The sequence below is a fragment of the Sturnus vulgaris genome, chromosome 13 (assembly GCF_052056855.1).
Source record: "Sturnus vulgaris isolate bStuVul1 chromosome 13, bStuVul1.hap1, whole genome shotgun sequence".
Taxonomy (NCBI): domain Eukaryota; kingdom Metazoa; phylum Chordata; class Aves; order Passeriformes; family Sturnidae; genus Sturnus; species Sturnus vulgaris.
Window position 1 is genome coordinate 6,849,684 of NC_142255.1, and position 14,289 is coordinate 6,863,972.

The 14,289-nt window shown below is 36.8% G+C and overlaps 1 protein-coding gene across 1 annotated transcript in view; it reads left to right on the forward strand.

Moving 5' to 3' along the window:
• The window catches only part of ADAM10 (ADAM metallopeptidase domain 10), a 39,528-nt gene extending 27,110 nt beyond the window's left edge, over positions 1-12,418 (forward strand). The window contains exons 6-16 of the mRNA XM_014874010.2: positions 88-237; positions 1,367-1,459; positions 2,085-2,268; positions 3,834-3,997; positions 5,052-5,235; positions 6,117-6,267; positions 6,576-6,759; positions 8,260-8,368; positions 8,647-8,867; positions 9,554-9,680; positions 10,156-12,418. Coding sequence (XP_014729496.1) covers positions 88-237; positions 1,367-1,459; positions 2,085-2,268; positions 3,834-3,997; positions 5,052-5,235; positions 6,117-6,267; positions 6,576-6,759; positions 8,260-8,368; positions 8,647-8,867; positions 9,554-9,680; positions 10,156-10,250 — 1,662 coding nt within the window. The 3' untranslated portion in view covers positions 10,251-12,418. The remainder of the gene's footprint in view (positions 1-87; positions 238-1,366; positions 1,460-2,084; positions 2,269-3,833; positions 3,998-5,051; positions 5,236-6,116; positions 6,268-6,575; positions 6,760-8,259; positions 8,369-8,646; positions 8,868-9,553; positions 9,681-10,155) is intronic.
• Positions 12,419-14,289: the final 1,871 nt, after the last annotated feature.

Consider the following 14,289-nt stretch of genomic DNA (forward strand, 5'->3'; position numbering starts at 1 on the left):
ATGCTTAGAACCATGGTTATTTTTAGGTAATCTAGTGCAGCATGTGGAACTACAAAGTTAATGTACTTCTTTCCTGTGCATATGTAGAAGCCTGTTGAAGAGCCTAAGAAGGATGATCCACAGCTTTTGAGAAAAAAGCGTGCCACTCAGGCTGAAAAAAACACCTGTCAGCTGTACATCCAGACTGATCATTTATTCTACAAGCATTATGGAACCAGGGAAGCTGTGATTGCACAGGTATTTCCAATCCCTTTGTTTTAAATTACCTGCTTTTACTTCGGGTAGTCCTGATAAATTTCATGTAACTTATCTGTGTGTATTTTTTCTTTTTACTTTATAATTTCTTGTTTCATTTGTTAAAGTGGTCTGACATAATGGAAACAACGTTTTTTATTTTGCTAAAAAGATGCTGTTTCTGTGACAAAAGTACTGGGCAGTTGTGCCTCGTTTAATGGCAGCTGTGGTGTGTTTAGCACCTCTGAGCAGGGCTTGCAGTCTGACTGTTTCCAGTTCTTACTCAGAAAAATAGCATTTCCTGAAGAGTTCTATCCTCTTTGGCAGTCTGCCAAGCCTCTGTTTTAACACTTGTATAGGCTTCCCTTTGAAATTCTAGCTCAAAACACTGTGAGCTAATGATGCTGAGATCTATTTCTGTAGTATCTGATACAGTGGATGGTTAAAAAAGCAGTGGCAGCTACAGGCAGATGCTTTTCATTTGTCAGTATAGTATTAAGGAAAAGGGTCACTGATTTTAGTGGTTTTGCTGATAATTTTCTAAAAGTATAGCTATCATGTTAACATACTTCTGAAGTCTGAAACTTCACTGCCACTTGCAGATTGGAATTTTACTGTTTATCACACTGCATAGACAATTCGAGTAACATTTTTCAAAGCTTGGAAGTCACCTTCAAAATCAGCTATTTAGTGAGTTAGCATTTCTGCTTGCTAGAAAAGGTGAATGAGTAGTTTCTTCACATATGTCTTCTACCAGAAATGCAAGAATAATTCTTAACAAGTAAATTTTTTTCTCCTAGAAAGAAATACAGTGCTTTGAATATGATTTCCACTACAGTGGTGTCTTACCAAAGCAGTGAGTTAAGGAGTATCTAAAAGTTGACAGAATTTTGTGTTAAAAAAAATTAAATGGCAAAATCCTTTGGTGGAATCTGGCATGGTGGTGATGCAGGTACTGGTAGTGATTTTTTTTCCATCTTGTGCCATTATTTAATTCAAAAGACCTGTTATGAGTTCCTACAGCACAATATCACATATTGTAGGAGTGTAGGCCCTGCAGCTATTGCTCTTTAAGATCAGCTATAGTGTAATGCATAGATCTCTGAACTGTAGATGCTTTTGTTTTTGACAGATTTCCAGCCATGTTAAAGCAATTGACACCATTTACCAGTCCACAGATTTTTCAGGGATCCGTAACATCAGCTTCATGGTGAAAAGAATCAGAGTAAGTTGTGTTGGAAATGCTTTCACCTTCATTTCTGCTGCTTGGAGGCTGTGTTCTTCAAATGTCCATTTCTTGTTCACTTGTACCCATTTATTGTTTTATAACCGTTCTTTAGCACACATGTCTCTGCAGTAAATGATGCCCTAAACCATTTATTTGGTTTGGTTTTAGTTATTATTGTCAAAAGCCCACTATTTCTGTTATTAAGCTGTGGTCACTTTTTCTGGAGGACTCAACTGACTTTGTTTTGGCACCATTGTTGTGTGGTGAAAAACTATTGCTGTTCTCCAAGAACTTTAACAGTAAAATAGAGAATGGTTATCTAGGTTGGGACTTCCTTGTAAAAGTGATAATTTAGGAGGATAAATAGAATTTTTGGGGTCCTGATGGAAAAGAAATAGAAGGAAATAAGAATGGGGATTTACTACACAAATGTAATTCTTCATTTATTGTAGCGCTTTATTTTCGAAAGATTGGGGTGGGAATTTACAATCCGGGCTTTTAAATTTGAAACAACATCTTTAGCTGTGTAACATAGCAAGGTATTGACAACAGTGAGCCTCTTAGCTGGCATGTGCAACTGGAAATGAATCCTGTCTTACAGTTTCTTTCAATTTGCTTTTAGATTAACACAACTGTAGATGAGAAGGACTCTTCCAATCCCTTTAGATTTCCTAACATTGGTGTGGAAAAGTTTCTGGAACTGAACTCAGAGCAGAATCATGATGATTATTGCTTGGCCTATGTGTTTACAGACCGTGACTTTGATGATGGAGTCCTTGGTCTGGCTTGGGTTGGAGCCCCTTCAGGTAATTTTGTACAAGCCTTCAGTGCTATGAGATCAAGTACTGTAGGTAGGCACTAGAAGAAAGGTAGAAACCATCTTTTGAACTGACAGCAAATACACAAAAATCTTCTTGCTTTTCACTATTTTGGTTGGGTATGGCTTTATTTTATTTTTAGTATATTGTGCTATTTCAAGTCATCTTTCTGTATTTCTGATGAGCAGAATATGAACAATAAAGAAAAATATACTTATTTTGTTATACAAAGGTGATATTACTTAGATTGCTTTTTATTTATGGTAGGTGTGAGTGACCAGTAAAGTGACAGATGAAACAAGTATTGATGCTCTGTGTATGAGAACTACACTGCAAAACCTTTAGGTTTTCTAGGTAGTATTGAAAGAATTATTTTTTTTTTTAAATCAGTGAGATCTTGTTCTAGGGGATAACAACAATACTTACTGCATGACTCTTCTTGAACTGATTCTCATTAATTTCAGTCTAGTTGTGTATTCTGGGTCTAAAGTATGTCCTTGGATTATAAAAAATCTCAGTGAGACTTTGCTAGAGATGGATACCTTAATGAGAACATTATTGAGAATTTTAAGAGAATTCAGTAATGGTAGAAGAAACATGAAATTATTCATAAGGGATAAGAGATCAATAGACCCGTGACTGCAGTTGATATGTTAGATGGACCTATGTGGACTAACCTTAGTGACTGTGGAAGAACCATAGGAAAAATAATGCCCAGATGGTAAATAGAAATGAGAAATCGGATCTGTGATGACTATTCTGGTGTATACACTGAGCAAGCACAGGATAAATTTGAATATGCAGTTCATAACACTGCTTTCAACACTGAAATTAATTGAGAAAAACTACGATCTTTGAGATTCTCATCCTTAATACACAGACTGACAGATTAAATGGGATATGTCAGTAAACTGAAATTTTAATTGAGAAAGGAAAACTTCTTTAGAATGGTTTTTAGACACCATTTACATTAGCAATAGAATGGCTGAATTTTAGAACATTAATAATGCTTCAGTAGAAACTCAAGTTATGGAAAAATTTGATGAAATTAAAGTCAAAATTTTGGGAATTTTCCAAACAGGAAGTGTGATGTACTTGACTGCCAACCTTCTAAACATGGGTCTCATTAACCAACGTATCAAAAGAATTTTCAGCTTTAGTTTGTACTTTTCCGAATTTACGTGTGTATTTTTTTACTCAATGAAATCCAAAGAAGATGTAGATTGAGGCTACTTCTGTTGGACATTGCACCCTGCTAGTCCTGTACTACAGGTTTATGAAATAAGGGCTCATCCATTCAGTGAATGCCCAAAATAGCTCCCAAAAGCTATTCTAAACCAGTTAACTTCTTGTGTGAATGTATCCAATCAGTGTTGAGAGCATTTGTGTGAATAAATCTAATCTACTTTCAAGATTGTGTTGATATTAATTATAGAGAGGTCTTAGTCTGTAAACCTGCAGAGGCAAACTGTTTGTTGCTCTGGATGCCAGTACACAAGTAACGTGACACTTCTTTCCCTAAATGTGACTGTTGTACTTGTGTCTGAATGCAGGGAGCTCTGGTGGAATATGTGAGAAAAGCAAATTGTATTCAGATGGTAAGAAGAAGTCTCTAAACACTGGAATCATCACTGTCCAGAACTATGGCTCTCATGTGCCCCCCAAGGTTTCTCACATTACTTTTGCACATGAGGTTGGGCATAACTTTGGTTCCCCTGTAAGTATTACTGGTGATCTGTTAACTCATTCTCAGCCATTTCATAGGGTGTGGTTTACAAATGGAGGTTTTACTTCTTGTAAAACAAGGAAAGCAGAATCCTGACTCCATGAGCAGATGTGCACATACATTGTGTACAAAGTGGATGGAGACTGAGCCCTTTTTTTGAGTATTTGACAATACTGGTGCAACAGTGCATTTTGTGAATTGTTTGTTTATATTAGTTCAATCCCTTACAAAGGCACTTTATTATTGTTCACTAAATACTTCCTTCTTTTTGAAGAGTAGGGTCACGGGAATCTTGTTAAATATATTGTACTTTATCCTGGAGAGGAGGAAGAAACACTGCAAAATTAAGATGACACTTTATTCAGCAAGTGGCTCACGTTTATGTTACATGATTTATACTTACAAGTTTAATAGTGGAGGGAAATAGGATACCAAGAAGAATGCTTTTAAGCAGAACTGTTTCACAGACATTTAGGGATGCAACTTGTTTGGAGCAAGCTTGAAAGCATGAGGCTTTGTTTTGCCAGTATGTAATACATTTCATTCCTTACACTGGATATTGTAGCTGCAGTCACTGGCTGACAAAATCCTCCTCTGTTTTGAAGTTCTCTTTGTACCTCCCTCAAAGCAAACAAGAAGAATGGAGTGTGGTTTCTGTTAACTCCTCCTGCTGTTATTCCACAGAATGCTGATTACCCTTTTGTGATCCTAAAGCCATTCCTTTTAGGGCATGGCAGCTTTTTCAAGTCACTGTTCATTCTGGGACATGCACCTGGGGGTAAATTACCCCCAAGAATGCAAATAAGATGAAACTTAAGAAATTAGATACTTGCTAGTGTTGTCTTGGGGGAAACAAATACAACAATAGAATTGAGAGAACCCAAAATCAAACCTTGGGTTTGCATATAGCTTTTATATTGTGAAGAACCTGAGAGTGTAAGATGGTGGTTTATTTTTATTTTTTTTAATTCTGTGTTAAGGCTATCAAATTCATACTTTTGCCATGATTGAAGTAAAGTAAACAAGTAAAATACTTGTTTTGCAGCATGATTCTGGAATGGAGTGCACTCCTGGAGAATCCAAGAACTTGGGACAGAAGGAAAATGGCAATTACATCATGTATGCAAGAGCTACGTCTGGGGACAAACTTAACAACAATAAATTCTCAATTTGTAGCATTCGAAATATCAGCCAAGTTCTTGAGAAAAAAAGAAATAATTGTTTTGTTGGTATGTATTTCATCCTCCTGATAGGAGAATAGCTAAGATACTACTGTAATGCTTAATTATTTATTTTTTATTTATCTTATTTTTTTAAATTTACTGAAAGATTCTGCAAGTAAAGAATTGAATTTGAGATCTCCAGTACTGTCTCATGTTCTGGGCTGGCCAGCACAGAAACAGCAGGACATACTGGAGTGAGTCCAGCAAAGGGCCACAAGGATTATTAAGGGATTGGAGCATCTGACATGTGAGGAGAGTCCAAGAGAGCCTGTTCAGTGTGGAGCAGAGAAGGCTGAGGGAGGCTCTTCTCTGTCTTTGTAAATGCCTGGTGGGAGGGAGTGAACAAACAGGGTCAAGCTGGTTTCAGTCATGCTCATTGTGAAAAACTAGAGGTGAGGAGCGCTTGTTAAACTGCAGGGAATCCTATTTAGACATGAGAAATAATTTTGCATGAGTTTTTCTTTCTGGAGTCTGATGTGAGCTCTCAGAAGTTTTGTGAGCTCGTGCTCACATAGCTTTGCACATCTGCTTAGTAGGTTTGGATTTTGGAATAGTTCACCCCAGTACCATCAGGCTTTGCCTCAAGGTCCCATGACTGCTATAGGAGGGCAGGGAAGGATGCATCCCCCTGGGAGACTGAGCAGAAAGCTTTTCTTACACTCCCACTCTTACCAGCCAAAACCTTTTACTCAGAGGCTTAAAATTCTATGAATTGTGGCAATGACTAAGCTGGGTGTCAAGCAGTAATGCAAATTGACTTGAGCACTAGTCTGAAGTCCAGCTAGAGCAGGCTCTTTTGGTTGTGATTAGCTGGATGCTTGTTAAGGTTTCTAAGTATTGCATATTCTTTGTGCTGGTTTATACGTAAATATCCTGGCATTTTTCAGAGTCTGGGCAGCCCATCTGTGGTAATGGACTGGTTGAACAAGGAGAACAGTGTGATTGTGGATATAGTGACCAGTGTAAAGATGACTGCTGTTATGATGCAAACCAACCAGAAGATAAAAAATGCAAATTAAGACCAGGCAAAAACTGCAGGTATTGTGCATGTGTGCTACATTACACTTTAATTTTGGGCATTTAGTGGGAACTGTAATGGGGATTTCAGAATCTGCATCTGCTTACCTGCAGTTTTGTGAAAGTACTGATTTTGTTTAAAAGGCTTTTATACAATGAGTGAGAAGTACATAAGCATAATTAGGCTATGGGAAAAGTTATTTTCAAGTCACATTTTGATTACCACAAATCAGGAATTTGTTGAGTGCTTGAGTAGATTTCAGGGTGAATAGTTCATTAGGAGTGGTTCATGCTTTTTCTTGGCATTCACAATTGGTGTTTTTTTCCAGCCCCAGCCAAGGCCCGTGTTGCACTGCCCAGTGTGATTTCAAATCGAGGACAGATAAGTGTCGGAATGACTCTGACTGTGCTAAGGAAGGAATGTGTAATGGTGTCAGTGCTCTCTGCCCAATATCTGAACCCAAAGAAAACTTCACAGTGTGCAACAGGAACACCCAAGTTTGCATAAAGGGGGTATGGTTTTTACAGTTTTATGAAGCTGCTAATGTTTATTGCAGGGCACTGTATTGTGAATTGATATGGTTTCTGTAATTACTGCACAGGAGTGCAAGCTCAGTCTCTTTTTCTGTATATATGTTTGATTTATTTGTGTCAGTCAAAATAACAGTGGAAGAACACCAAGGACTAAGAAATAGGTAACAAATCTCAAGATAGCTGTACTGTCTGAGAAAGTTATATTCAAAATTTTTTGCAAAAATGAGGATTATGAAAGTGTTATTTTCCAGTGCCACCTTTTCACTTCAGTCTTGGTCAATAGTTTTGTTGCTTTAGAAAACGATATCCTGTCAATATGTTGCAGTTGAGATGGACACTGCATAGTTCATGCAGCAATAGCGAATTATATGAAGTGTGGCTCTCTTTTATGTGGTGTTCAGAAACCCTCGTGGCTGCTCCCAGTTGGCTGAGTTTGTTACCACCCAGCTCACTGGCCAATGGCTGCCTGTGCCCGTGCTTTTGGGCATTGGCTGGACCTGTGGTTTGAATTTGAATCTCCTGGCTTTGCTCCGTGCCTTGCTTCTAGGGATGTTCACCTGTTTTCCCTAACAGCATAGACTTGTTGAGTTGGGGTTACCCAGAACTGTGAGGCCTCCAGGCCAGGGTTAGTCACCACATCAATAGAGCTTGCATTTGGTTTATTGGCAGTACACAGTTTCTCCAAACATGTACATACAGCACTGATGTGCAAGCATATGAAATGAGACTGGTTCTGAGCTGCCATTAGTTTCCTGGGTTAAAGAGAGCATGGCACTTGCTATAAAATATTGATGGGAAGTCTCTTATAAATAGATCTATGTTTACTTGGAAGCAAACACAAGCAAAAATCATCCTCTTAAAGATCTGTAACTTGTGTTGCTGTAAGTTTGTTTTCCAGAGTCCAGGATTTTCATCAAGTACTGCTTGTAATATTTATAGCCATCTTAAAGATAGAGGAATTGTCTTTGTATAGTTACTAATTTTGAAACAAAATTATAAATACACTGAAGTTGGAGTTTGTAGGACCCTCACACAGTGAAGTTAAATGCAGAATTTTAAATGCCAATAATTATTATAATTTTCCAAAAGAAATATTTATGTATGCATGCGTTAGAGTTATTTCTCTAAGCATGGTTTTGAGTAGTATTGTTTCAGTGTGAACTGTGGTGCTGTGGGTGTCTTGCAGGGTACTCTTGGGTTATAAAAGAAGATAGTCTGTTAAAAAAATAAAATAAGGTAAATCACTTCTAAAAAAACTAGAAAATATGCTGAAATATTGATGTTGATAAACTAATAATTTTTTGTTTATAAGCTTTGGAAAAAAAATTGAAGAAGTTGCTTTTAGACTTTTTAGATCCCTTTTTAGATCTTTAGACCTATGATTATGCTTTCAGATATTAATTTTTAATATCTTTCCTGATGTCAGTGTGCTTAAAAGTGAAATTGATTTTTGTGTTGCTGTGCTTTTGTCTCCCACAGCAATGTGCTGGCTCTATTTGTGAGAAGCACGGCTTGGAGGAGTGTACATGTGCTAGTTCAGATGGCAAGGATGACAGAGAACTGTGCCATGTCTGCTGCATGAGAAAAAGTAAGATTTATCTGAATCATGAGTTTAAATAGAGCAGGAGGGCTCTGAGGAACCTGCTGATGATGTTTGTACTTGAGATTTTGTTAGCTTTGAGGGCATTTTGTTCAAATGTAGTTTCAGACAGACATTGCATTGTACTGTGTAGGAAATAAACAATATATGCTGCATTTTTACAGATTAATAGAAAAGCATTTTTAACAATTAAACATTGGGGCGGGTATTCATGTACAGATATTTTAATACAATAATGGTTTGATTAATTTGTATTCACTTTTCAGTGGACCCAGCTACTTGTGCAAGCACAGGCTCGAGTCGATGGCAGGAATACTTTAATCTTGAAACCATTACTTTGCAACCTGGATCTCCCTGTAATGATTTTAAAGGCTACTGTGATGTGTTTATGAGGTGTCGGCTAGTAGATGCTGATGGCCCTCTAGCTAGATTAAAGAAAGCAATTTTTAATCCAGAACTATATGAAAATATTGCAGAATGGATTGTGGTAAGTATACTTTTATATTCCAAGTCTAATATGAAATGCTCTTGGTAATCAAGATTCATAGTTAAGTGTTGATATGCAGAGTGCTTCAGCATTCTTCAAAGTTTAATTAGCCATTGTTTTACTAGATTTTTTTGTATGCACCCTGTGTGCAACAAATAAGTGCTAGATTGAAGGGAATGGAAACAAATAACAAACAAAGAGGATCTGTTAATACCTCTATTCATTCACGTTTTTAATTTGCTGTTTTTTCATATTTTGACTCTTCATATTTGAATGCTCTGACTTCTTTTAAGGAACTAAATTTTTTGATCTTTAGCATTCATCATTTTTATTGTGCTAGATGGCACTTTAATAATTATTATACTGGAAGAAGAGCTAGAGAGAAACGCCCTTTTGAGAGCTGCACAGGCAATTTTATGTAAGCTCTTGGTTGGTTTAGGCTTATACAGTTCTGCTGAGTGTATCTTCTGTGAAGTACCCATCTGATACTGGAATGGAAGTACTGGGGCTTTTCCGCGGAAGAACTCTGGGGGCGTTTCTTTCAAATGTTAGGTCACATATTCTTGGTCATGTTTCAGAAAGCTTTTTGATGACTTCTAAAATGCAGTGAAAAGTCATATTCACTGTCCTCTGTCTCTTATGCATGCTTGCCAGCCCCTACATAATGTTGTGGTTTTGTTTTTTAGGCTTACTGGTGGGCAGTGTTGCTTATGGGAATTGCATTGATTATGTTGATGGCTGGTTTCATTAAGATATGCAGTGTTCATACTCCAAGCAGTAATCCAAAGTTGCCTCCTCATAAACCACTTCCAGGTGAGTACTCCAGCTAATTACAGAGAAATGTTTTCTCCTCAGCTGTTTAATTCTAAATAGAAATTTCAGATGTTTCAACCTACAGTTTTTAGTCTGGCACTGTGAAACTACAAATGGAATTGATGCCAGTGAAACAATTAATGGAAATCTAATTCTTGTCTTATTTTCCTATAACATAATTCGCATATCAAAAGAAAGCTTTGAAGACTTTTCCCAGCATCAGAGTTCCTTTTATTTCCTATTCCGTGGTACATTTTGTAAGAATTGGCCTGTTTAAGGAAGTACTGCTGAGATAATGAAATGTATTCTGTATGTCCTCCTTGCCTTTACTCATCTAGTTAAAACTTTGCAGGTCTAAATCCGAAGCCTTCCAGAAAAACAGTTGTATTTCATTTGCATGGCCAGGGCAACTCTTCTGGAAATAACTTGAGTTTTTAAATTTAATTTTAATAATGGCTACTTTTCTTTGAAACAGGCACTTTAAAAAGGAGGAGACCACCACAAACCACTCAGCCCCCCCAGCGGCAAAGGCCCCGAGAGAGTTATCAGATGGGACATATGAGACGCTGACTGCAGCTTTTTGCCTTGGTTCTTCCTAGTGCCTACAATGGGAAAACTCACTCCAAAGAAAACCTAATAAGTCATTGTCCCCAGTCTAACTCAAAAATTGAAGAGGAAAAAAAAAAAGCATGATATGCCCTCAAAAGAAGTGGAAGTAGTTAATTTTTAATGAGAGAATCTTCCAGCTCAAAAAGAAGAAAAGTGTTTTTCTTGAATATTTTTAATTTAGTGGAACAAAGTCCTAGCATATCATGATTCTTTCCCCCTTCTGTGCTCTTCATTGCTGCATTTTCTTCACTTGCAGGCAAATATGGCTGTAGTAAAACTTTTACTCAAGAATTGAGAAAAAGATATATTTTTCAACTGCCAGACAAGGCTAGGAAGCTAGACCACCTCAGCATTGGAGACATTACTTGTCAATGTATATACATTGTTATATGCAGACATGTATTTCTAACGTACACCCGTACTTGTGTGCAATTGTAAACAAGAGAATTGCAATATGGATGTTTCTTTGTATTATAAAACTTTTCCGCTATTAATGAAGAAATTACTGTTTAATTGACATACTCAGGATAACAGAGGATGATGGTGTGTAGTGGTCAAGGGTCCTGTGATGCTTTACACAGCAATTTTGAATCCAATCACAATTTTTTTATCATTATAAAAGTTGTTTCAAGCACTCATTTCATCTTTATCCAACAGCTGCTAAGACACAGCATACAAGCCTGGATGGTCTTAGAGAGATTTAACAGGTGTTCTGCAAACTTTGCAAATGTCAGAATGTTTCAAAAATTTTTTATGTAAGTGTCTTCCTTGTAGCTCAGCATAAATATTTTAATTTGTCTGATTATTCAATGAAATAATGAATAGTTAGATCAAATGTTTCCATGCTTTGTTAGAAAATTCTGCCTGTTATTCAACTTGTTTTAAAAATTGCAACCACTTTATTTGGGCTGTTCAGATATTCTTACAGTTTGGTGATCAAGTTCATGTTCTAAGGGATGTGGAAAGAGGGAAAAGCTGTAGTTTTTTCTTTTTTAATTTATCAGGTGTTTGGATAACTTTTCAGCATGATACTGTTGATTGATAACCACTAAAGTAGAGTGATTTGCCTGGCTACTGTGGCAGAGTTAAAACTGTAGTTAGGACTACCAGTTTTCCCACATTTATACCAGTAGTGAAGTTCAACAGCACAATGTCCCATTCCAGAGTTTTTATTACGAATGTAAATAATTGGCATTTTTGGAGATGAAATAAAAGATGTCTTAAGGTGCTTACTGCTATGCAGGAGATGAAAGGGGGCATTACAAAATGTTTAAGCTTGTGATGTATTTATTGCTTGTTTTCCAAAAGCACCAAGCTAATTAGAGATGCAAATGGCTATAATTTTCCTGGCTTTGCTTAGGTGAAAATTTACTAAGGGTTGGACAGGCTTCCTTTGTTTGTTTTTTTTTGTTTTGTTTTGTTTTTAAGAGTATAAGGTTTACACAATCATTCTCATAATGTGACGCAAGCCAGCAAGGCCAAAAATGTTACAGAATATAATAGGATCTCTTCCTTGTAAACTTGTACAGTATGTGGTAACTTTTTCAAAATACAGCTTTTTGTACATGGTTTAGAGACAAATTTTGTACATGAAACCCCAAGTCCAATAGACTATATAAATAATTCTAAATGATCTTAACTAGTTAGAAGTGTACGTAGTTGCTTTTAAGTCATTTTAAATACATTTGTTTTAAGACTGTGCAAAGATTGGAAGTGGGTTTGCATTTCTAAAATGGTGACTTTTATTCAGCAAGAGTTCTTAGTAACTTCTTGAGTGTGGTAGACTTTGGAACATGTAAATTTTTTGCCTGTAATGTTATCCTGTGGTAGGATTTTGGCAGACAAATTCTGCCCTATTTTATTTTGAGTCTAAGTTAAATGTTTTTTGAAAACAGAAATGTGCACTGAACTCTCCACTGCAAGTCAAGATGTGGTAAAGCCGAAAGGAAGTTCAAGACAATGAAACAGAAATACTACTGTCGATTTCATGTCCACTGTGTTTTATACAGTCTCTTTTTTGTTCACTTTGGAAATTTTTACTAAAAAATGCAAAAAATAAAGTATTGTGCAAAGATATGTAAGGTTTTTTGAAACTTGAAATGCATTAATAAATAAACTTGATGAAATCATCTTCTAAAGATCCATTTACTTGTTGAGCCCTGAAAGCAAAGAGGAGTACACAGATTCCACTTTGCTTGATTTTTGGCTTTTACTGTCATAGTTGTACGATCTCTGTCAAAGAGCCCCTCTCAATTTTAACATCCTGCAGTTGTATGTAAGAATAAATGTGTTTGTGTAACCTGTTTAGGGAAAGCCATGAAATTAATTTTAAATTACTTACATGATCACAGGAATAAAACTTTTCTTACCTTCAAAATGAAAACTAGTTGCTGGTGGGATGTTCAAGCCTGGCATCATTGTTACTGATGGATACCTTTGGAAATATATTTGGAGAGGAATATTGGAATTAATATGCAATACTCTGAATACACAGTTGGTGGATGAGACCTACAGAAGGAGCAAATGCACTTTTTTAAAACAGCTAAGCTGGGTCTCTGGGTTTTTGTGTGTGTTGCATGGTTGATTTAAGTGGTAAGACTGCTTTTAAAAGCCAGGTCCTGCCAGTGAGCCTTCCATTCTTCAGGCTGTTTGTTGAGCGTGGCCTGCTTGGACATCTGTTTCCTGAAGTGAGCAGGGTGGACTTTGATGTTATCAAAGCATACTCAGAGTTCCTGTCTCACAATGCTCCCCCCACCACCCCCGTGACTTTTTATAGAAGTGCTTCTCCCTGCAGCTAAATAGCACTGTCTGTGCAAAGGGCATTAAGAGAAAATCCCTTGGAGCAGAGCCCTTCTGCAAATCCTCATAGAGGTGGTGGTGGATGTATTTAAATCTGTGTAGGAACACAGACCAGAGGGATGGAATAATGCCTAAGCAGCTCCAATACAAGTTTCATGTATATTTTAACGTCTAAGTGAAACAAATCACTACATAATTTTTCTAGCTAATATTTGACATAATCTTGTTTGTACTTATTAATTTATTCATCTTGCATTTTTTAGTTTTAGTTATGAAATGTATACCTTCACCTCATGTAGAAGCATATATAGCATAGTGAGAATGGTGTCAGCATGACAAGGGCATCAGAGTCCTCTTAAGCAATGAAACTTTATACCACACCATTGATGTAATTTGGGTTTTAATTAGTGTTCCAGTATTTCTTTCAGGGAAAACACAAAAAGGAAGGAAGAGGTTTTTATTTCTGACTATTGGAGGTTCATTATTGCAGAGAGGTGATGACAAGGACAGCAGCCATTCTGTCACTCTGAGCTGTGCATGCTCTGACAGGAGTAAGCACCTGGTGAAATCCAAGGTCTGAAGTCAGCTCTCTGGAGTGAGACAGGAATAATTCCAATGAGCACAGAGTAAGGCACCACTATAGGCACTTGAAATTGTAGGTATGACTTCAGTTTTATGTTCAGGCATGGTGAGACTGAATATATTACAGCTTGGGCTTTATTCCACTTTTATGTCAGAAATTAGTGTAATGGCTGTCAAAATAGGGACAGAACTTGTTTCAGTGTATGATTTGTGAAAAATGGTATCAGAAATATCTTCATATCTGCAAGAGTTCAAATATTTGTGTTTTTTAATTTTCCCACTTGACTTTAAAACCTTTCAAATCGTCTTATCTGAGGATATACAAGTCTCTCTTAGTTGAGAACTGGAGAAGGCTTTTTCATAAAAAAACGGTAGAAACCATCAAACTGTAGTATCCCCATTTCTTGAGTTTCAGCACAATGTAGACACATCTGACCCTTCTTCCATTTGCTTTTCCTGAAGTAATGCTTGTTTCCCCTGAGGTTTAGATCCCTTTATCAGCCTTCTTACCAAGGAAGTGATAGTAATTTGCAAGAAATGCCAATTTTGATGTCTGAAATGTTTCTAAGAGTGTACTTTCTGTACTGGGGGAGTACAGCCCAATTCTTTTTAGCCTTTG